Genomic DNA, 25,532 nt, shown 5'->3' with positions numbered 1-25,532 from the left:
GGGGAGGAGAGAGGATTGAAAGAAATCCAAAGTAGGCAGAAAAGGTAAGTGTAAAGTGTCTTAATTGACAATGGAATGTTGAAGACTGCAATAGAGGGGAGAATATTTAGTAATCAAGGTAGGGGAAAAAAGTTATATATGTTGCATGGAATGAAGAGATGGTGGAATGCATTGAAGAACAGTTTTTTGTATAGTGGAGCGCCAGCTTTTTTCATGTTAGGAAAGGCTAAGAAATGAAGCAATTTCAGTTTGTGTTTATACAAAGCCCACCTTAAACAATAGGCTCCCAAATAATACTTATGTTGTCGAAAACTCACTATGTATAAAATATTTAAATTGCTGATCATCCCACATTTTTTATTAAATTCATATTCCTTGTACATATTCTTTTTTTCTTTGAAAAATTTATCAATTACTATAGTATCCCACAGCCATATTTTTTTTAGTATGTGAGGACTTTTGTAAGTTCAATTTTACATACAGTAAAAGGTTCATCTAAGAATTATCAATAGAATCTTGCAAAATAGTGCAAATAACTGATTAGGCCAAGCTCTGTTTGAGTTTATAAATGGGATAGGAACATATGATACTATTTCAGTGATGTGAGCATCGGTAGAAAGGAACATAATATGATTAGGATGTCTTTGTATGTTTTGCGGATTTTGAGAAGACTTTCAAACAAGTAGTGTGGATGTTGATGGAAGTATGAATTGCAGAATATAGGAGTAGATTGAAGGGATAGACTACTTATTCTGAACTTGAGTATGAATTAGGCCACACAGGTGGGAGTAGCTGAGAGAGAAAGATGGTTAGTGATTCTCAGGGCAATAAGACAGGATTTCCCAATATTTTACATACTTTTCGGCATGCATGCTGAGGGAATATAGTGGCGTAGTATGGGCTTGAACTGGACACAAAAGTGGGCTGTGAGATTATCATTTCAGTTATATTTGCATGTGATCAAGCAATAGTCAGTCAGACAGTTAAGCGATTGCAATTATTGTTAAGCGATTTACGGGAGTAATTCCAAAATCATGGGTTGAATATTAACTTCAAGAAAATGGAAGGAATGAGATTTTTGAGATTTAAGAAAGCTAAATTAAGTATTAAATTAGGAGGGAATTGAGTGGCGTGACAGTAAGAACATTAGGAGAACTGTATTGGTGAATGAAGCATCTACATTAATGAACTTATGACAGGTGTACCAAGTAAAGATGCAAAGAAAAGTTAAGTGAAGACTTAAAATGGAATAAAGTGCTTAACAGTTCTGAAACCAGGTATTTAAGCCAAGAGAATGGGCATGTATTGTAAAAATTTGAGATGTGAGTATGGAGGAAATAAACTGGACACAGAGAAAGAGAAGCAATAAAGTTGTAATGTTAATTGGGTGAATGAAGTGAGGAAGTAGCAAGAATAAATCCTAAAAAGGCAGAAAATCTGGATGGAGGAAATATTGAAAGGTAGTGGGATGTTGAGGGCCATGGGAGAAGGGAGAAATATAAAAAGAAACGTTTCAGGCGTAATATGGTGGAATATCATAATTAATTAAATATCAAAAATTGACAATTTTCCACAAAATAAAATTTATTAATCCGGCCGGTTTCAATGTAACTACATGATTGTCAGGGGAGGAGGAGAGAGAGAACTATAGGTTAGTGGGGCAGAGGAAGAAAGAGATTAGCACTTTAGGGGCTGCACAAAGGTAGAAGTTAGAGAGAATTGAAGAAAGATGTAATATTAGGAAAATGAAAGGATATTTTTTCAATGCGTATATTGGAGATAATGATCATTAGAGACATTCCAAAACTTACATTTTATAGGTTGAATATGTGCCTTGATTGATTTATTGATCCCTACTTTATGATGATGGCTAAATATTACAGATGGTTGCAAGAAATAACTTCATTGAAGCCTCATATTTATTACATTTTATAATTTTTCACAGAATAATAAATGATTGGTTCAAAACATTTCACCATATTGCGGTATCATCAGGTACAATTTTGATTGGCACATATCAGAAAGCTTGGATGGGGGAGGTAGGCCTATCAGAATAAATACGCATTATTGGTTGAGAACAGAAACACCATGAACATACATGAAAGTTATGACCAGTGCAATCAGGGCAATAGACTTATGGAGGAAAATGAAGCTGATGTTATGCAACCCTTAAAATGTTTGAATTTTGTGAACTGCATGCCAAGACTGTTCTTATTCTTCTTTTTTATATAAAAACTTTCAGTGATTCATCATAGCTAATGATTGTAAATTACAAAAAACTATGTGAGAATTAAAATCAGATAGTGATTTTTATGTTTCTTGCTATGGTAATATCAATACCATTTATGCACCACACCTCTTTTTAATATTATTGTTTCTTCAGGGTGTACACTTTTATCATATGTTTTCAATATATCTCATTTAAATTAAGGAGTGTTTTTCATTTATCAAAATTATACTTCTATCATTCCATGGTTTAATAGCATACATTTTGTCTAAGCTATATTTTACTATTTTACTGTACATATGTTTAATTTGTAATTTTTTCATAGTTATATAACTATTGGAGAAGGCAAAATGCTGCAAACAAATACTTTCTTAGGAGTTAAAATTGTACGTAATGATGCTGTAACATATGAAATGTGCCTATCATATCTCAATTATGTGGAAAATTACAAATTGTAATAAATATTGGACCCTCTCATATCACCTGAACTCACTTTTTTGTAGTTTATGCACTACATAGGGTAGGGTAAAGGAAAAGCTACTACCAATGCCAAATATCAAAAGTTGATCTCCATACGATCATGGGTATGGCCTTGCAAAAAATGAGAGAATAAATTATGAGTTATCTGATTGGGAAAGAATGTTTTAAAGAAACTACATCATAATGATTATCATGCTCATTAGTCATCATTTCCTTTCCATTTTTGTCCATGAACTTCTAAAAACAAGTAGTCCAGTAAAGCACATTGAAAAGGCCTTTTAGCACAAATTTGAAAGGTATTTTTTCCTTAAAAGCTTAAATAAAACATTAATTTTATAAAGCATAACATAGGAGGCAAGGAAACCTGGGTATCCCCACCACCTCTATTTAATATATATATGTTGGTCTGTACAGTGAAAGCTTTACTTGAAAATGATGTAGTACAATGAAACTAGGTGAAAATAAATCTTTCTTAAGTGGAAAATTGCTAGAGTTTTCATCTTCATTATTATGGAACAGTTCCGCCACATCACACCTGAATCTGTAATTTATATTTTGTAACTTATTTGTTGCTAATTCCAAAGAAACTGCGGGAGATGCCGCAACAGTAACTTTTAACGGAACCGGAATCCCGGTCAAGGCAAATGATTTTTACACACTGAAATTATTGTATTGAAATGCATATTAGCGGATGACTCAGTTAAAAGTTACTGTTGTGGCATTTCCCGCAGTTTCTTTGGAATATGTCTAAGGTATAAACAGCCTAAGTGTTTATCTCATGGACTGTGGCGTGTCGATCACGACTACGAATGCCTGTGACATTGTAAGTAAAGTGTTTCGCCACAAAATTTTGTCCCTTTAAAAGCCCCCAAAATTTCAGAGTTTAAGAGGACGCCTCGATAGCTTAACTAGCTAAAGCACTCGAACGGATATTGAGGGATCCGGGTTCAGATCCCAGTCAAGGCGAATGATTTTTACTCTCTGAAATTATTGCATTATTTGTTGCTGTCATTTCCTTATAACTTAAAGACTGCCTATCATTGATAATTGTCATTATTGTTGTAAATACTTAGGGTGAAATTTAGGTTAATTCTTTGGTGTTCCCACATTTTCATGTTGGATCGGTTTAAAATATAAAATATATGTGCTTGTCAGCTTATACTGAGTTGGCTGCCAAATTGACAGTCTATTTCTATTTTTGGAGCTTTCTATCCTTGAAAAATAATGATTTGGAAGGGTATTAACACATGGCCAAATCAGAAACATCTTCCCAAAAAACTCCATTAAGATTTGAATCCTATAGACGGAGTGGTGGTTTGAAGTTATCTACAGGTTGAGTATTTATTGGTTATCCAAGTTCCTACTCTTTATTATGGATATTATGAATTCTAGCATAGGAATTTTTTTACAGCTGGTCACTTACTTCAAATCATTCAATTTGTCACATTTGTAATGAATTGTTGTATTTTTTTATTACTTAAGTGAAAAGTAAAGTGTATTTTGTCTTACCCAGGAGTGACACAGAAAGTACCGATGGTGGTCCCTTGAATGGTCCTAAGAAGAAGTCATCTTTCCAGCTGCCTGTATTTTTTAAGAAGAAGGATAAAGTATCTGCAGATCCTGAATGCTTAACGGTAGTGGTAAAAATAAACATACTTCTTATCATTTAAGGTCACTAACTTGATATGTAGAGATAAGAGCTTTTCAATTACAGTTCTATTAATTAGGTTCCTATTGTGTTTCTTCCAAACAATGTTTATTTCTTTTATATTTTATGAATACAAAGTTAAAAGGATTAATGAAAAATATGTCTAAGTGTATGTAAGAAATATTCTGATCGGATACCTTATGTATTTATTTTCTTTAGTATTAATCTGAAAACAACACCTTTTGGTCTTTACATTGGATTATTAACGATGACTAATATAACAATGGACTAAATCAAAAATACCCAAGCTTTTGGGGGCAATAATGGATCTTCGTAGCCTTGCATTACAGTAACATAATGAATGTTACGAATAATTTAAAATTTATCACTGTTCTTCAAATTTCATCCTTATGAATACAACATAATGTGATTCATTATGCTACCAAAAATGATTGGAGATGGGCCACAGGACCCATAATCATAAATTATTTTAAAGTGAAAAATGTATTGCTCATATTGGAAGTAGATATCTCTCATGCAGTAAAGATATCTTTCATCACATTGTTGATTTGAAGTGACCGCATCCTAACTAAATGTGAATTTTGATATTGTACTGGATAACAAAGTCACCAAAATCACTCCATAATGTGGTGATTTTTTTCCTATAAATTTATAAAAGATAATTGAGCGAGCAGCAAAAAATGTTTGAGTGAGAAAAAGGAGGTATATTCCCAAGTTATTTTATGAAGAAGGAGTCGTGACCAAAATTAAGATAGCAAAAACATAAAAATTGACTTTCTTTGAGTATAAGCATGTACTATACATGTATAAGGATGCCTGAAAGGTCAGAATTGAAGTATTCAGAGTGTTTCTTTGCTTCACAATAGCATCTACATCTTACATTTTAAGCCACTGCAAGGGAGGGGGTGTTGGGCTGTAAGACATTAGAGTAACTGGTGATCAGTGATTGAGGGCATTCGGGAAGTTTAATTTTTTAAAGTTATGTTTCCTAATGTTGTGATCACTAATTGTGGGACCAAAAATGAATCCTTGTATTAATCAGTTTGACACTCAATTTCCCTTAACCTCTCAATGTGGTCTTGCTTACCAATATAATGTTACAGCAACATTATTTCTCCTGTGTCAGTATCAAAATAAAATTATTTGTGCATGTAATGTTCATGCTTGGAAAATCTCTCTACTCAGGGCAGCCAATAATAATGTGACTCTTCCTTTAGGCATGTGTGAAAGAATTCTCTATGAAAAATTGGTGTGTGTATGATGTGGTAGAGACCCATCGAAGTATGTATATAAGGGAATACAATTGAATTTCCTTAAAATACAGTAGTTTACAAATGAATGTACATACAATATTAGCCAGTGCAAAGCTCTGGTTTTCAATCCAAGAATGTATGTTAAAGCTGGCACACCAGCATTAACGAAAAGTTCTTGTATTTCATTAAAAATGGGAAGTCAGGTGAATGAGTGCCAAACATTTTCATCCTCTAAATAGAATGTGCAAATTCTTTTCCTAGTTTTTTAAATAATTTTATCTATGTATATTTGGGTATTTTTTACACTCTTCTTAAATACCTCATGTAGAAAATGGACCATGGTACCTGTCTTAACATAATATTCATTTTTAACTAAGTTTCCATTGTGACTAATTGGTGCATCAACTTTACCATGAAATACTTTCCATGGCTGATGTATTTGGCCCTTGAAATTCATTTGAACATACGTATGGAAATGGGTCAGGTACATTTGTCATACTCCTTTCAAGACTTGTATGTAATTTCATCCAAGCAGAAAAATATTCCCTGCAGCTTTTGAAGCACTGAACATTTTTAATGCCTTTGATGTGCTCTCACTTGATGTGAATAGTTATAGTACTTTTAATTTTTACCATTTCTTGTGAAACTCATATACTAATTTCTTTTTGATTTTAATATTGCCTGAAATAGGTCTTATCAATGCCTTATGTTTGAAAGAAGTTCCTGAATGCGGGCATCATGCATGCTTTGGTATGGTTTACATTAGTAAAAAAGGATTATCCATAAAGTGGCATACTTCAAATTTATATGCTGGAATATTCTCATTCTTTGTCAGACGTAGAGAGTGACAAGTGAAAAGCCTGTTAGAAAATTTCCTTTGCTAAGAGTGTGCCTTGAAATTTTGTCTTTGAATGGCATGTTTTTTATAAAGGGCCATTTCATGTAACCTTCCAATCACTAGTATGCATTTTCAAATTATTATTGCATAATATGAGTCAGGAGGAAAAAATAAACCTGCCAGAAAGCAACCACTAAAACCAACATCCAATCATCAAGCATGACATTAGTCATTTAGTGCCAATGGTAAACATTAAGCTACTACCTAGCTGGACTTTGGTATGAGCCACTGTCATGTAGAACTTACTAATTTCTAGCTAGTAATAAGTCTTAAGATGCCATTTCATAAATGCACTTTATATTGAGCACCAGTGGACCATTTACACATCACTGCGAAATGATCTCCATGAGGTTTATCTCAGCAAGTTCATCAAGAATATTTCCTCTTGTTGAGCACTTTTAATGCCTAAGAATTCACAGAAATTGTTGAAAAACTTTTTCAACTTCCGAAAGTCAGTGAGATCTCCCCTCATTCTGCACAAAGAACATAGACAATGGCATGATGCTAATAGTTGGAACACTTCCCCATTGGAATTCCATTCTCATTTTGAGTTTAGTTGACAGTTAATCTGTTATCTAATACATTAGCATTAAATTTAAGGTTCATGTTTAATTTTTATTGGTAAAAATAAAAATAGTAGTAGTAAATTGTAATCTCTCACAGAATGACAGAACCCTTTCATTCTATCTAATTATTGAGAAATCAGATTATATGATTCAAATATTTAGAGTCAATTCATTTCATAATAGAAAAGTATTTTAGATCAATTAAGAAGATATGGTATCAAAGTTATGAATTGCTGTTAAAGAGCTTTCTCAATCAGGTCCTGGTATTCTTGATATTCCATATGGCAGTTGTAAGTAATGTAATATTAGTCTCCGCACGATTTACACATGCCATTCAGAAGCCAAATGGGCTTTTATTTGCTTTTAGTGGGTACCGGTGATTTTTGAATTAAACCGCAGTCATAGTACCTTATTTTTTGGCTTTGTAGCTTCTTCCTAAGATATTTAAAACAATTAGTAACCATTATTAACTCTCAATTCATTTTGAAAGTGGTACATACTATCTCCTCAGAAGCAAAGTTGGAGTCCGAACAGATTCTATGTCCTCCCTCATTGTAGCTTTCATAATTTAATGTTAATTATTTGATTCTGAGATGGAATTAATGACTGCAATGAAAGTTATTGCATAAAGTTGAAGCTTGGAATATGATTTGAAAGTACATTAGCATATTTGCTTTTAATGGCATTTTTATGTAAAAATCTCATGGGAGACATTTTACCTTAGCCCCATACTACAAAAATTGTATTCTTACCATAACTATGAAAACTATTTCATAGTTTTAAATGAATAAAATCCACTTCATCATATGATGGTACTATTATGCAATGTAGATAACTAAGTAAAATATTATGAAAATTTAAACTCCCAAAAAGTTGACAACAAAGTAATCATTTGATTTGTGAATTTTTTCTCCAAAATGAATAAACCAGGACTTTCATCAAATACATGACTAACAATGAGAAGGGTAGTTTTTCTGTAAAACAGATGACTCTTTGGATCATGTTTATTTAGCCCTTAAGTTTATTAGCATTGTTGTTTCTGGCAGGTGGAAGCATGTAATTGTAAAACAAATATATAAATCACTTTGTCTGTCAAGCACATTGCTCATATTTTTAGATGGAAGGGATTAGCAGTTGTGCCAACTTTAAAAAAAACTGTTTTACTTGGAATGGCCTGCTGTTAATAAATATGATTATAACTAGAACTTCATCCCTTGCTGTTCTTCAAAGTGAGTGTGTGTGGAAAAATTGAAGTTTACATTTTCCAATTCTTTTTTTTTGCAGCATGAAGCTCAATTACAGGATGACGAGGTAATTCATTAGATCAATTCAATAATCGCTTTCTGATGTGCAAAACTTGTTCTCTCAGCATTTTCTAATATGAATCAAGTAACTTTAATCCTTTATGAAAAGCATTCACAAAGTTCTTGACAGCACCTGTGTATTTTGGAGGTGGGTGGTAAATTACTATGCATGCCTGTTTTGTTTTTGCTGCTCACTTGTAGATATGGTTTCACCAGTTTCACACTGCCAAATTGGTTCTTTGAAGTCCTTTTTGATTTTTGAAAATGCTCTGCGCAGTTGGAAATCACTGGTACTTTTATTTGGCAGCACATGCACCATTGCATAATCCTTTCCTTTCAAGCCTGGCGGTGAGGATATGATTTTCTGTATGCACCAATCAGAAGCAGTGAATCATTAGTCAACTATATTAGAGAATATTTTCTCTCATTTCAGACATATATATATATATATATATATATATATATATATATATATATATATATATATATATATATATATATATCTTGTAAGAAAGTGTCATGGATGTGAATAATAATTTAAATGAAGGAGCGAGATATTGCGAGTCAACAAAAACAGAGAGAAACATGAACAAATGACACTCACACATATTCCAAATTTTCAGTGGCCTAGCCACCTTCCTCTGGGGATAGAAGGAACTGAGGAGAAAGTGTCAAGAGGAGAGGACAGGAGAGGATGAGGATGCTGTGTGGAAGGGGAAGGCGGGGAAAAGTTTGGCAGGGGAAGAGTTGGGTGGGTAAGAGTGGGGAGGGGAAGTTTTGAAAGTTAGGGACTGATATGGAAGGTTTTTGGAGCAGAAGGAGGATGAAAATATCTGAAGATTGGGGTAATTAACCCTGGCTTATTCCAGGAATTTAGGAGCCAGATATATGCCTGTTCTATTGTTTTGAGTGGAGGGATGCTAGAATCGAGGCACTATAGCATTCATCAAATGGAGTGTTATGTTTGGAGGCCTGATTTAGGATTGGGAGCATCCCAAACAGATAAGGATTCTCCGCGTTTTGTTGGCTAGTGATATCTTGCTCCTTCATTTAAATTATATTTTCCATATTTTCATAATCTTGACCCACATACGCCAGATATCTCATGGAAAGTGATGCGATTCCAATGAGTGTTACTTTATCGTTGCAGTGTTTGGGGTTGGTGTTCTATTTTTTCTATGCCAAAATTATACTGCATTTATATTTTTACATTTCAGTCAAGTTGAAAAATCAGGTGTATCTGTGGAATTTTTTTTTTTCACTGCGCATATGTAAATTCTATCAATCATATACTGGTGCTCATACCATATCACATTAGAAAATAGTCGAAAAGAGTCTTATGCATTTGAGTACTTGTTTTTTTCCTCAGGGGAAGACGAGGTAACTTTTGTGTCCACCTTCATAATTATCATAACAAACATAATTGTTAACAAATAATCTTGTATGCTCATACTTAACCCTGCACAGTTATTAATTATGAAGGTATTTTCATTTATCAGCTAATTAAAACAAAACCACTTCCTTTCCTGGTTGTTCATATTTTAACGTATCTAGATAATATTCTCAGATTCAAAAATTTTCTTTGTCAACATTGCTGTCTTGTTGCTTACCTTTAAGTGAAAATTATATTATGAGGCAATATGAAAGTCCTTGATTTACATTGGGAAGCAATACAAATGTTATTTAACCTAGGTTATGCATGTTTGGCATGACCTTGAATATTTTTACAATTGCATATTTTACTGTGGTGAATAAAAGAAGTTATTCTGCAATTAAATAATGCTCAGCAAAATTAATAATGGGTGTCTTGCAATAACTGGTCATGAGGGCAGAAGTGGCATTTGGTTGCTACAGCCTATTTAACAGTGGATTAAGATGACAAATTAAATATTCCTGTTTCATCTAATTAACTCTAACTATTGTGTATTTTCAAGTGGTTCTCATTCACTTCAAAACTTTAAAGGTTCCCACTCCTGATAAGAAGAGTGCCAACAATCAGGTCAACAAGAATGCTGCTCCAAATCCTGATGGAATTGTCTATGCAGAATTGGATTTGCAAGCTGGCCGAAGAGCAGTTGTCGTTAGGAGTGAGGATGATAAAACTGAATATGCAGAGATAATGCATAATATGGCACAAGATGATGACATGACCAAAGTCCCACCAGAGTGAGAAGAATAAGGCATTATAGCGTTTAAGTTGCTCTCTCACTGTTTAAGTCATTCCAGCAATTACTTGTATGTACAATGATTTGGGACCTTGACCATCATAGAAACAACCTATAGTGCAAGTACTATAATATCACTTTGCATCAGCATTTGTAATTACGCGCTTGACTTGATAAAGGTATTATATTTTTCTAGATTTTACTTATACCTTTGAGGATAGAGGGTAGCAACTTCCAGTCTAAAGAAAAACTTTAACATCCGCATAGAGGATAATTGATGAACATTTTTATTTTTTAGGGAATTCAAATTTTAACCCTTGTGTGTGTTTATTATATTGTTTGGAGAATGAGGTTATCAAATGTTATAATCGAGTTGTCCAGAGTTTAACCAGTGAGAGAAAAGAATGATTGTATAGTTCCTTGGGAAAGTTTGTGTAATTTAGTCATTCCCTACCATTTGCTTATTGGTTGATATTGTCTTATTGATGGTCCTTAAGTATTTTATGCTAACAGAGAGCATTCTACTTGGACTGTAGTGATTATGTTGCAAACTTAAGAGAGAAACTTCATCCATTCCAAAAATCATGGGATACAAACACAAACATTGTGTTACTACATTCTCATACTTATTTTTTCATGTATATATTACTTAATGTAACTTATTTGAAAGAGTTTGCTAAAAAAAGGTCTTTCAGTTGTGTCATCTCCCCCAATATCCAAAAAAGGTTGTACCTAGTCGTTAGTGGAAGACACTGACTACTGGAAAGTAGTGGCACTCCAATACTGGAAAACAGATACATACTATGAATTTAAAGGGAGAATGTAATAGCTCTTAATCTCCATTGACTGGGGAAAAGTAGGTGTAATATCATTGTGCTCTATCATATGTTATACAGTCTTCTGTGAATGTAACGACTGGTGAGAGGAAGAAATAACAAGGAAATGTAATACAGTGAACCCTCGCTAATCCAAGTTATATGGTGTTGGGGGTTGTTGGGATTAGGCAAAATCCAGATTTTCCAGAGTTTTTAAACATATAACCCCAGAGAATATTACTTCACTAGATCATTTATGCCATGCCCTCAGAGGATGACCTCTATCCATCTTTCAACTTCTAATAACATAATTTTCCAAAGCTGCTTTTCCATTATGTGGATATTTAATTAAAACCTAAGAGCAAATAACTTCTAATCTTTTAGGATTGGATAGTGCGTAAAGTGATACCAAACTACCCCGAGAATCCTCTGAATCCAATTTTTCAAGGAACTTCCCATTTTTTAATGGTCAAAGTTGCATTTTCTTTTACTGCCACTCTTCTTTGGTGCTACTGTCAAAAGTCACTTGTTTTTCTGCCACAAAATTTCATTATCAATTAATATCCAGGTATATGGTGATTCATGAAATTGCTGTGGAAAGAATAGTAATCTATTTAAAGTGTGTGTCACTTCTTCAAACAATCTGATGGCTAGACGAACATATGAATTGCATTTCATGCAGCAGAAGTCATTCAATTTCAAAGTAAAGCTGGAATATTGATTGAAATATTATAATTATTTTCAACCACAGTCATAAAAATGTGCAAGCTTAACATCTTTTGGCTGAGAGCAGTATTGAGGCTTCTCGTAAGCCAACCGCAGTACACGACTGGACTTCATTTGGATTAACAAGGGTTGACTGTATACATATATTAATGCATCATTATGTTGATGGGGAAAATAATATATGAATCTGAAGTGTGCCATGAAGCTATTTTCAGACTATTTCCTTAAAATCATTCTTGGTGATTGTTAAAGGAAGCATTTATTAGTATTTACTCCTACCTCATTGCATTTAAAGCTTTTGGGCTGCTAAAAATATCTTTTTAGTGAAATTTATGAGTGTGTCCTTTGAAATTTTAATCACACTGCTTGGAGGAAACTCTTACATTTTTGAGGCAATATTTTGGCCAAATATATCTCTATTTAATTATGCAGTTTTGGCATTGATTTTGAGATTGTCTCTAGATTTAAACAAATTATTGTCCTCCTTTTTTTGATTCAATTGTTGAAAAAAATTGAAGAAACTAGAATTCAAGCATTATCAGAATTTGAACCCCTTGGTAGTGTGAAGTTTTTTTGAGTGAGTGAAATGTTTTATAGATGCCTACTTTAATTCAGTAGTTTAACTACATAAATGGTGATTTTGAAACAAGTGTCCCATATTATTCTTCATCCTAGCAGTGCCAGGTGATAATAAGAAGAAAGTATGGATTATCAAATATTTGAATGTACATATAGTAAAATGTTATTGTAGTTTTCTGTTCTTTGATGGGTCAGAAAATGGTAAGAGATTATAGTTCAGAAGTTAATAACATCTTTGTTTAGGAGCATAAAATGTCTCTTCAGATATTTATTTTCTGTATCAGTAGATATAATGTTAAGGTTATGAAATGCTTTTCTTATTCTCTTGGAAAATTACTGCCGTGAATCTTCAAATTAAAGAAAAGAAAAATGCTCAATTTTCATAACAGAAATTGTATAGCTCCTAGGATAGGTCCTATCCTTTAAAAATATTTAAATATGTTAGTTTTAAAAGTTTGTTAGTTGTATAGTGTCATCAAATTGTATGAAATTTCTGTGTAGCATGCTTACATGAGACTACATATTGTAGCCTGAAATGTACCCATTTCACCATATTTTTCTCATTCCATTTTACTTAAGTTCTTTTTATTCAAGCTATTTATATTTGCTAGATTTCTGTTTACAGTACTGTACTGTATGGTACATTTTTATAAAAATGCACTTACACTGTGACACACTTGTGCCGGCTGAGTAGTATGTATTGAAGATATGTAACACCAGAATATGTAGTTGGCAGAGGATATAATGATCCTACAGCTCAATGGAATGCTGTTCATGGCATGAAACATGGTCATATGTCCAACATTCTCACCAAACAGCTAGTTAATTTTTAATAAACATTTTGCATTTGTGAAGTTTTTTTATCGCAGTTACCAAATTTGCCTTCATTAAAAATATATTACCTCAATATCAGAAAAGCTCAGTTAATAATTAAACTGAATCTTCATTTACCGTATATACTCATTCATACCTTCAATTTCTAAAATAAAAATTTTGGGAAAAAACTCGGGGTTGAAATTTATATACATAATACCTTTAAGGGATTAAAACTTCAACACCAAAAATTTATACTGCCTTAATTATATCATGAATATAATATTATGATGCTGTAAGTGAAAAGAATTTGAAATCATTCAATGAACTAACTTTGATATTTAGCTTTTAGGTATTAAAATGAAAAACGTCAATCATGAAAGAAACCTTGGTTTCCAAGAATAGAAAACTGGTGTTGAATCCATTTGAGGCATGAGAAAACTTGCAAATTTTTTGTTGAGAATTTGGGGGGGTTAAATGATAGATGTAAATCTACAAATTCAAAGAACTTCAGGAGGTATAAAGATAGTTACTTAAACAGAGGAATTTATTGATGGCCATCAAAATGCAGAAATTTTGCATATTGTAAAAATTATTCACCTTGACTGGGATTACAATGTTAAATTTCTACATTTTGATGCTCATCAGTAGATGACTCCGTGAAAGTCATTGTCATGGCATCTCCTACAGTTCTTTGAATTTGTCGGAGGAAAACACTGATGTATTTAATGTAAGCATTAACCTTGTGGGCTATGGTGCAATGAGCATGCCTAAGATTACTTGTGACATTGAATTTATGATAATTTGTCAAAACATCTTGTTCCTTTAAAGGCCCCAGAAATTCACATAGTAAGAGGATGCCTTGGTAGCTAATTGGTTAAAGCATTCAGGTGGAAATCAAGGAGATCCTGGTCCCAGGGAAGGCAAATGATTTTTACAATGTGAAATTTCTGCATAATGAGTATGTCCGGTAATGAAAATCTGTTTAATATATTATGCCTACCAGCTGCACAAAAAAATCCATAATATTTCAGCTAGAGATGGCTATTTAATCTAGCAACTTGCTTGTGTCTAATTGGTAACTTACAATAGCTCTAGTGCTCTTCAAGTTACTGTCAAAAATTTAGGCATTCAAATTCCATGGCATGTATTTGGTTGCATAAGATCTTTTCCTAGACTGAGTATATGACTTTTAGAGTAATTAGAATGCATATTCAAAACTAATTAAAAGTATTTTTACGAAGTTGCAAACATATTTTTACTATATCTTTAAAAATAGTTGCAGTGATGATATTTGCCCAAAATATATGTCCACAACATGTCATGTTTTGTGCTCACAGTTCTGATTGCTCACTGCAAGTATGCATTGAAACTTGCATCAAATTGGGAGGAATATTTAAATTAATGTTGAAAGACAACAAAAATTTATGCAAACACATGCACCGTACCACTATTTTGATGTGTTCATAAACATATTGAGTAATCATATGGAGGGATGTCCCCATGATCAACTGCATGTGTTGCCTGATCTACCATCTACATACTTGTAGGTTTTACTATCCATTTCCTACATATTCCCTGAGAGGGGAAAAAATATTATTAAACTAATTACATTATATTCATTGGATGCTAAGTGAGAGAGTCGGTACCTCTCTGCTATTAAGGCAGAATATTGTCCCTAGGATTTCTACATCTCACATAACTTTGGCTTTCGTCTTCTGTTGGTGTTGTACATAGCATCCCAAGCACAGCCTTAACCATATTCATGTGTCTAGTTAAATCCCAGGAGTAGCTTTGGGTCTTGGAACCTGATGTGGGGTAGGAGATTGCTATCAGTTGATAAACCATGTTGTACTCATCTTATTAGTGGGATGGACTTGCATTCTTAAGTGTTTCAGGACACAATATGGAAGGGGAAGTTAGGGGACTGCAGCAAGGAGTAGGCAGAATGAAAGAGAATGGTGCTGCTATTTGAATTTGAAACATATAAGCACTATTAATGGATACATTTAGATTGAATGCAATCATGTTGACCTGGTATCTCCTTAGTCTGATTTTGGATGTCACAGGGAAAAATTGATTATCTTTAAAAGGGATGCCTCAGATTGCATTTTCCTGTATCTTGTGCAGATCTTCAATTAATCAGGGGATGGGTGCTGCACCCCATGGATAAATCAAAATCATTTCTTCTCACTGGTCAAGTGGCTTCCACCCCGCATTGCCCAAAAAGACAAAAACCTAGAATAGGTTGCCATCTGATTCATTCATCTTTTTGCATCCATTAACTCTTAAATCACAATAGCCTAACTTCCACTTCACTGCATCGCAAGATTCCAAGTCTTTGAAGGATGATAAAATTTGAAATAACTCTAAATTCAGAAGCCCTTTTAGCTGGTTTGATAGAGAGCAGGACAATTACATCCCTGGAATTTTTTTCTTTCATTTTACCGTCAGTCTTCTAACAAAAAAAATAATATGCTATTGTTACGATAAATTAAAATCATTCGGTTAATTTCCACATTTAATTTATTCTATCATGGTTCAAATGCTATTTTTCATTCATAGGAATGCGGGAGATGCTATGCCAGTTAATTTAATGAAATCATTCTCTGATTGCAATGCAGGGATTTCATAGTGCTAAAATCATTTGTCTTGACTAGGATTCAACCATGGATACTTCAATTTCCAGCTGGGAATTCGTAGTGTAAGAGGATGCCTCAGTAGCTAAATTGGTTAAGTACTTGGCCACAAGTCAAGGGATCCAGTCTAGGCGAATGATTTATACTCTGTGAAATTCTTGCATTTTACTGTGTGAGAATTTACTGAGTGATTTTGATTTATCATAATAAGTGTGAAACATTTTCACAAATTAATGGTTAATTCCACTTCTATAAGTATTTACTAGTAGGGATTTTTTCTTAACCATGTTTTGGCATACCCTGTCTTTTTTAATTGATATGTTTGAATTTGGTGTAATTGCTTAAAATTTTCAGTAAAATTGTAAGAAATAATTTCCATTTGTTTCCTCATTTTAAAAATATATTCTAGTGGAAAGTCGAAATTTGATTTTTTTGTTAATGAGCTGAATCTCACAAGATATTTGCTATTATACATCCTACTTTTTAAACTTTTTGGGAAACTTAATATCTTACCAAAGGGAAGGGCTCTGACATCTGGTTCCAAGGTGCATTCTCTCATTACTAATGCTATAAAAAGAATATTGCTGAATATCCAATGGTAAAAATAGAGAGAGAAGTATTGTTAGCAATGAAATACATTTTTCACATCCCTTTGCATTATTCCTCTGATTTAGTATAAACATTTGTTATGGTGAGGTAACCTAGTAGATAAAATATGTAACCATAGATGGGGTGGTTCCAGGTTCAAATTCAGGGGCTGCCTCTGGCTGGCTAAACGCAGAGTGTAATTTTATGGGTATCCATGACTTTCATCTGGGATATCTCTGATGGAAAACCCTACCCATCATTCTTTCGATGTGGAAATTAGTATAAATAAGCTCTACCAATACCTATAACACCAACCATAAAATAAAAGGTTGTGGTGAAACCATTTGAGTTTGTCATTTGCTATCCACATTTAGCAGAAATGCCCAAATAAACACAAAAAGTATCCACAAACTTCTTTTTAGTGAAATGATTACTTTTCTGTTTATCTGAAGAATACTTATTTCATTCATTGACCATTGTTAAACACATGAACATTGTAATTTCTTACCTTGTTACCTTTAATTTAAGGCTAAATTCAAAATTGTAATTATTTTACACCCCTGCTTTTGTTTTTCGCTCTCATTTTGTGGAAAATATCTTGATCTATACTGCTTTCAGTTTGGAACTAATAATTAGAAATTGCTGATTTATTGCATTTAGACTTATTTTCATCCTAGCCTCATTGGATTTCCTATTGTCTTACAATTCATGTTTGAATGCTTCTTTCCAAAAAGTTGCATGCTATTTTAACTTAGGACTGAATCATTCATATCAGATATCAAAATCAGGATTACATATTTGTATATGAAATTGCCAATATAGTTTTGATTTGTGACTTTTCTGTTCAGCATTTACCAATTTGCAATCATAATGGCCAAACCTTCTGATTATCATTTAACTGCCTACCTTTACCCTGTTCACATATACAGTGTTTAAAGATCAAAATAATCCCTTGATGTTAAGAATGAATGCAACTGTGTAAGGTTAACAATGATTAATGTTACGTTGTCATTAAGCTCATGTGGAAGAACCCATAATTGTGTTGTTCACTGGTATTCATTGACTCTTAAATTTTAATTACTCGTGCTGTAGCATTTAAAGGTAATTTATAAATATTATATGCAATCGAATGCTGCAAAGGCCAAGCATTTATAGGTATTATGAATGATTGAGATTGTTGCATTTAAATTATTAATGCTTTGTGTGTATAAAGTGGCAAAGAGTAAAACTAGTTTGAGGCATCAAGTGTGAAAATGAAAATTTCATTACAAAATATGATTTCAGCATGATTAAAGTTGATTATTTACATTTGACTGAATTATAGTTCATATTGCCAGCATTTCATTGCCAATAACTCTTTTTACTAAAATTCCATAGTAATTGATTAATTTTCATTGAGGAAGAAGGCAACTATCAAGACTGTTAAAAAACTTTTGTAATAAATATCAATACGTCTACTGCTGTGTTATATAAAATACATTTAATCACACTCATAGGCTAAATAATTGTCTAAAATCTGTCATATATGTAAGTACGCTGCATTGAATCATCAATAAAAACATAAAATCAAAATTAATGTTATAATATTTTATTTAAATTCTATTACAAAATTACCATTTGTTTCCCAATTTTGTATAATTTTAATATTGGAAGAATCTTGGGATGTTTTAAATATTAATAAGTACCTTTAATGACATAGGTATATTCTCAAGGAAAAAGGTTTTAGTTCAATGCATTTAATGCCAAGTAATCAAAGGCCAAAGGAATCAAATAAAGTAAAGGACTTTCAATGGAAAGGATAAATTGAGCTTCTCATGGCCTTTTTAAGACTGACTGTATTAATAATATTTCCTTATGATGGCTTAAGGGAATATTATTTAATATTAAAAAAGTCTAAAGGACTTTCAAATTAAAGGTACACATTGAGAGAGTAACCAGGAACATGAGAGAATTTTAAATATTGAATTGAATTAGAAATAGTGTGTGGATTTTTTCAATTTTAATTGCATAACGCGCATTTTCATTTTTTCAATCATCTGAACATATTTGTATAGATAACGCGCACGTCATCGATGGGAAAAGACGGTGTTTTTTTCTGGGTATGATACTTTTCCCTATTAGAGTAAATAAGGGGTTCTACTGCATATGGCCAAAAAATATTAATTAACCCAGGAAAGGCTCAAGATAGGGAAAGAAGGGATATGGTAAAGATGCAGTCCATTGAATTTAGACAAAATATGGTATGAATGAGGATAACTTAGGATATCAAGGTAATGAGGATAGATAAAATATAAATGGAACTACTTAAATTATCAAAATGTGGAAGGAGGTGTTTATGGACTTTTTCGTAGGATTTATAAAGGAGGATATACTACCTTGATCAAAACGTTCCCGGAATAACCACCGTGTGGCGCTCCCATCGTTCCGATTTGAGTTCTGTTTTTTTTGTTAAATTGGTACATCTGTTGTTGATATTCCCTTTAAATCTTAGTGTCATAACTTGACATTTGCAAAAGTTACGGTCGGTTTTCGGTATGTCCATCAGTGCTTCCTGCGATTTTTCCATTACTTCCTCTCGGCTGCTAAAACGCGTTCCCCGTAATGGTTTTTTAACTCGATTGAACAGAAAGAAGTCACAGGGAGCCAAATCAGGTGAATTCGGTGGCTGTTGGATGGTATTTGTTGCATTTTTCGTCAAAAAATTACGAATAATGATATCACTGTGCGACGGTGCGTTATCATGGTGCAAAATCCACGAGTTTTCTGCCCACATTTCTGGTCTCTTTCGGCGAATTGCTTCACGCAAACGTCTCATAACGCCCAAATAATACTCTTTGTTTACTGTCTGGCCTTCTGGCAAAAATTCATGATGCACTACACCGTTGTAATCCATGAAAACCGTCAGCATTGCCTTCTTTTTTGACTGAAAACGACGTGGTTTTTTTGGTCTCGGCTCATTTGGTGAACGCCATTCACTTGCCTGATGTCTGGATTGCGTGTCGTACTCATAAACCCACGTCTCGTCTCCAGTAATGATCCTTTTGATGAATGTGGGATCGGATTCAGCCTCGCAAATCATGTCTTTTGCGACGTCAACACGGTCTCTTTTTTGCATGAAATTGAGGTCTCTTGGCACCAACTTTGCTGCTACACGACGGAAACCCAAATCATTAACCACAATGTCTTGGGCGGATCCATAGGCAATGTTCAAGTCCTCCGCTATTTCTCTGATGGTTAATTTGCGGTTATTGACCAACATTTCTTTTACTTTATCAATTTTTTCACCGACTTTCGATGTCGATGGTCTGCCACTGCGTTCATCATCTTCGATTGACTCACGACCACTTCTGAACCGCTCGTGCCACTGGTAAACGACCGTTTTTTTTAGAGAATCGTTGCCGAAACACTTTTCCAACATTTCCAACGTCCGTGCGCCACTAAATCCGTTTTTTACGCAAAATTTAATACAAGTTCGTTGTTGCAAATTTAAATCCATTTCTGCAATTGTAAAAAATCGCCAACACACACAGAGATAGATGTACTCTTGGCTACGTAACTTTTGCAAATGTCAAGTTATGACACTAAGATTTAAAGGGAATATCAACAACAGATGTACCAATTTAACAAAAAAAACAGAACTCAAATCGGAACGATGGGAGCGCCACACGGTGGTTATTCCGGGAACTTTTTGTTCAAGGTAGTAGGCCAGAAGATTCACTAGATCGCTATTAGTCCCATTCAAAAATGGGAGAGGCTGCCATTTGTAAGGAGTATTGAACAATATGGATGATTTCACAAGCATCTTATGTAATACTTAGAACAATCAAAAAAAGAAAAGAGAGTGGGAAAATGATAATTTAGGGGATGATCAATAAGGGTTGAGGAAGTCTTGGGTGATGTGTGATACTGTAGAATTAATGAGCTAGAAAAGAATATAATCTACAAGCAAGATGTAATTGTTTCATGGATTTCAAGAATGCATCCAATATGCTAAGCAACTTAGGTAGAGCTAATGATTTATTACAGAAGTTTGGAGGGATATGTGACTTATCCACAACTTCTATATTTCTCAGACTGCTCGGGTACATATAATTTCATTAAGAGTAGGCTATTGCCGATCCTCTTCACCCTTCATCCTTTTCCTGTCCATCCCTAATGATGCAAATTACCTCAACTAAAACTACTATTACTGTCAGATGGCGAGTTGGGATGAAAGGTTAGACAGGATAAGGCAGGGATGTCTGCTATCATCATGTTTTTCAATTTTATACACAGACAAAACAGTAAAAGAGGCATGGGAAAAGCTAGAAAGAGGAATGAAAGTAGAAAGTGGGAAATTCATTTAATTAGATTGCTACAATTTTAAAGTGTACAAGTCATTTGTCATTGTAATGCACACCGGATTACCCCATTAAAATATTGTGGCTTCTTCCACAGTTTCTTTGGATTCATTAAATTAGATTTGCAAATCATAAAACTTTAGTTAGCCAGTTTTCCATTGCTGAGCGAATTAGAATGGCAGTTGGATAGGTATAGGTTGAAAATAATGTAAACCAAACTGAAATGAGGTTTTTGAGAAAAATGAAGCCAAAATTAAACATTAAAATTAGAGGCAATCAACCAAAGCAGGTGGACCAGTTGACTTAATTAGGAAGTGTGGTAAAAATCGGTTTGGACATTAGAAGAATTTACTAAATTGATTAGTGAAACATAGGCAATACTCCTTTTAGAAGGAGAAGGGACTTGATATCAGGGACATTGAGTAAGGATGTTAATTAAAGATAATTGAAAATTTTGATAGGGAGCACAGTTAGGCATGGCACAGAAACTTAGTTGTTGGGGTAAAATTACAGGTGTGTATTGGGGGCTATTGAGATTAGGATGTAGGGATTGATGGAAAAAAATGAAATAAACAAAGGAAAACTTATCAAAGAGAGGATGCAAGACATGGGAGAAGTTAATTAATGGCAAAATTTCCCATTCGAATAATCCATCTTATGACTAAGGAAAAAAATATTCCCATAAGAAAACAAAACATACCCGAGATGCCTTATTTGACAAAACTTAAGTACCAGGCTTGGCAGCCGAGGTGAGAGGATTGTTGGGAGAAATCCAAAGGAGGGGAAGAAGTGGATGCAGGGCATTTTGATATGTAGTGGAAAATTTAAGACGGATGAAAGAACATAGGGAAGGGGGAAGAAAAGAAGAAAAATGTTGGACAGAACAAAGGGAAACAGAAAGTATACAAAATTGAAGAAATATTTTTTATAACAAAATGATTTTAAGTAATGTGTTTTGCAAGGTAAGACTTAGAAATGTAGTGATGGTTAGACTGTGTGTTCATTCAAAATCTACCTTGAACAGTAGATTACCAAATAAATTAATGGAAGGAAGGCACTTTTAAATTACCCCTAAAATTTTTTAGTACTTGATCAATGAACAGCATAAGATTGTAAACCCTCCACAGAATTAAACAATGATGACTTCACAAAAACAGTGGGTATGAATCCTTCAAACAACCAAAAAATTTAAAAAAATGTGACAAGATGGACTAGTTTTATTACGCAACCATTTAGAACTTCATACGTACATACGAGTATACCCGGGGATCGAGATGGTGCGGGGGCTAACGTACTGGCTTCCCACCCTGAGGGCGCGGGTTCAAATCCTGGCGGTGTTGAATATTTTTCAGAGGTATCTCGATCCCTACTTGAGGTGCTTTGTGGAGGGCACTTTGAGTGAGTACACTGTCCGTCGGATGGGACGTTAAACTGCGGAAAAACCGAGTATACCCTGATGACTAAGCATGGAATTTTAGAGAACTTTAGTGAACTATCAATTAATCAGAAGGAGAATCCAATACAGAAGACTCAACAATTCAAAAGTTAAAACAATAAATTTCCCACCAAGGGACCTAACAGCTACTTTCAGGGATTTTGTAAACTGGTAACAATGCAGTGTCAGTATGATATCATATTAATGAATGGCTGAAGAAAGTTCAGGGAGACAAAGACCAAGAGTTTAAGTAAAGCAGATAGGTTTAACGGGGTAATGAACAATTAACTAAAGAAAAGATATCCAAAACCACAAAATGAAAACACTTAACAATGCAGTCCGGGTGGTCTGCCTATTTAGAGTCACCCTCATTTTTAAAACTTAGGGTCAAAACTAACACAATTGATGGCATTACTGCCTGTCACAAATGTCAAGTCAGCCCATCAGACAAATATCTATTTCAGTTTTTTCAATCGTTGGTGTGGGTTGTTGACCATGCTCAGTGATTAACCTTTTGTTAACCTCTTGCCAGTACCCAACCTTATCTTTGCATTAAACTAGCATTTGGTTTATCTAGCTGTTGATAGGCATTCACTATTTCTACCATCAAATATGACTACAGTAATTCTTTTCTTCTCCAATAATTCTCTTACACTTGTACAATAAACACACAAAAAATACATCACAGACAGAACTACAAAATCTTTCTACGAGGATTAAATTGACAAAATTTTATGCTAACAAATTTCTAATGAGAGAAGAAAAAAGTTTTCCCAGCAAAAAGGCACAAACCTCTCATTGAATTATCCATAGAAACATCAGCAACCCAAGCTGACATTCTTGCAACCACTCAAGTTCTTAGCTACGAGGTTTCGACTATGAGTTTTTGATTTCATCAAATAAGCACCAGTTATAATGAAAATCTTCAAAAACTGGAACCGTTATGCAAGTATTGCTAAACCACAGATGCTATTCTGGGAGGACATTAATCCCTTCTACCATGCAGGAGGACATTTGCACATTAATTAAAGCCATATATGAGAAAAAGCATGACTTCTTATTCTCGGATAATATTGTCCAGTGAAAAGGAAAAACATTTAGTCTAATTTGGTCAGAGCCTCAATGCGTATGCAGATAACTATTTCCTCAATAGGTGCACTTCTTGCACAAACTTGGTGAACAGCTTGGCAGCAGATAGGTCAACAGAAAGCTGAATTTTGTATTCCGCCTAGCAATTTTATAGGATTTTCAGATATGAGGTTAATTTGAAAAGTTCTCCGAATGGAATAGAAATAAATGACTTACCACATTGAAACATTTTTATTTTTCAATGCAGTCTCCCGGCACACTAATGCACTTGGTCTAGTCTTATTCCAATGTATTGGATCCATATAAAAAATTATATCCCTTAAGGCCTGTCTACTTCGGCTGTTAGATCCTTGTTTGAAGAGGATCTACATCCACCAAGGAAAATTTTGAGCTTGGAGAAGAAATGGAAATCTGATGAAACTAAATCAGGTGAATATGATGGGTGTGGCAACAATTCATACCTTAGTTCATGTACTTTTACCATGGCAACAACACTTGTGTGTGGGCAATCATTTTCTTGATGAAATATGACTTTCCTCCTTGTCAAACCTGGCCTTTTTTGGTGAACGAGTATCTTTTGCTGTATTTGGTCCAGAAGGTTAGCGTAGTATTGTCCAGTAACTGTTTGACCAGCGGGAAGATAATCTATCTCCAGAATCCCTTTTGCATCCCAGAAAACTGAAGCCATCACCTTTCCGGCTGACCATTGTTGCCTTTGCTTTCGTTGGTGGTGGTGAATCAACTTGTTTCCACTGCTTTGACTGCTGTCAAAAGGTCTGGGGTATCTCTGGGGTATAGTAGTGGACCCAAGTTTCATCTGTGGTCACAAATTGGCGCGGAAAATCTTGTTGGTCACTCTTAATTTGGATTGTTTCTGAATTTGTCATTTCCATTGAACCTGATCCTGCGTCAAAATTCCCATCTAGCAGATGATATTCGCATACTCTATTCCACTGATAAAATGTGATATGCCCATTTAGATGACATCCCTACAGCTTAAGCAATCAATCGTACTTTGATTCTACTATCCTCCATGGCCATTTTATGCACTTTACAATAATTTCTGGGGTAGTGGTACATTTTGGCCAACCACTATGCCGATCATCATTCAAGCTGTCCCAGCCCCTAACTTAAACCTGTTTGTCCACTTGGCAAAAGTTGAATACGAAGGGCAGAGTCCCCCAGAATGTACTGAAAGTCGGCATGAATTTCCTTTGCTCCCATACATTTCTTTACGAAGTATTTAAAAGATGCTCATTTCTCAATTTTTCCATCTTCACAAATCACCAGGTGGGAATGACAACAGAGAGGCATCCGCACCATAGATCCCTTCCCAGAGCACAAGTTTACACATACAGGATTACCTATTACTATGTGGGAAACTTGGTGCGCTAGTGCTGAATTCAGTATTGGACCCTGGAGCTACAGTGTTAAGGATTATTTGCATTCCTTTTATGCCATTAATAGACAAAAACGAACGACTTTTGAGCCAAAACTTCCCTGGATATCATATGACAGAGGTAGTAGAAAGGCAAATTTTCCAAAAGTTATAACTTGCAACTTAAGGGTGAAAAATTCAGTTTAGCTGAAATCTGAACTCGTTAAAAATAAATAATGGATATCGAACAATTATTGAATTCAAAATTAATCCGCAAAATACAAAATGATCACGTTATGGAGCATGCGGAAGCCCCTTAAATAGCATCCAGGACATCGGGGACATTTACGGAATAAATTCTGATGCCAATTCACGTAGCCGATGCCATAATGGCATCCTTAGGCAAATAGCATCGTGTTCAATCGTCAGAGAATAACCCCCTAAATCAAAAGGGATTTGCTAAACCCTCCATTAAATGCTGAAACTTTCAGTACATATATGCTTTACTTCTCCAAATTATATTTTACGGTCCTAATGGTCCCAATTGAAGGAAACATGATGAACTATG

General features: G+C 34.2%; 1 protein-coding gene across 2 annotated transcripts in view; it reads left to right on the top strand.

Moving 5' to 3' along the window:
* Positions 1–18,275, top strand: part of Fas3 (fasciclin 3) — a 194,082-nt gene extending 175,807 nt beyond the window's left edge. The window contains exons 9-11 of one of the 2 annotated variants that reach the window (XM_071585413.1): positions 4,221–4,341; positions 8,378–8,404; positions 10,361–18,275. In XM_071585413.1, coding sequence (XP_071441514.1) covers positions 4,221–4,341; positions 8,378–8,404; positions 10,361–10,567 — 355 coding nt within the window. In that variant the 3' untranslated portion in view covers positions 10,568–18,275. The remainder of the gene's footprint in view (positions 1–4,220; positions 4,342–8,377; positions 8,405–10,360) is intronic. The other variant, XM_071585414.1, reaches the window with a different exon arrangement.
* The last annotated feature ends 7,257 nt before the right edge of the window (positions 18,276–25,532 follow it).

The sequence above is a fragment of the Hetaerina americana genome, unplaced genomic scaffold (genome assembly GCF_022747635.1).
Source record: "Hetaerina americana unplaced genomic scaffold, ioHetAmer1.1.p SCAF_2, whole genome shotgun sequence".
Taxonomy (NCBI): domain Eukaryota; kingdom Metazoa; phylum Arthropoda; class Insecta; order Odonata; family Calopterygidae; genus Hetaerina; species Hetaerina americana.
Note: the sequence above shows the minus strand (reverse complement) of the source record. Positions and strands in the feature narration are given on the sequence as shown.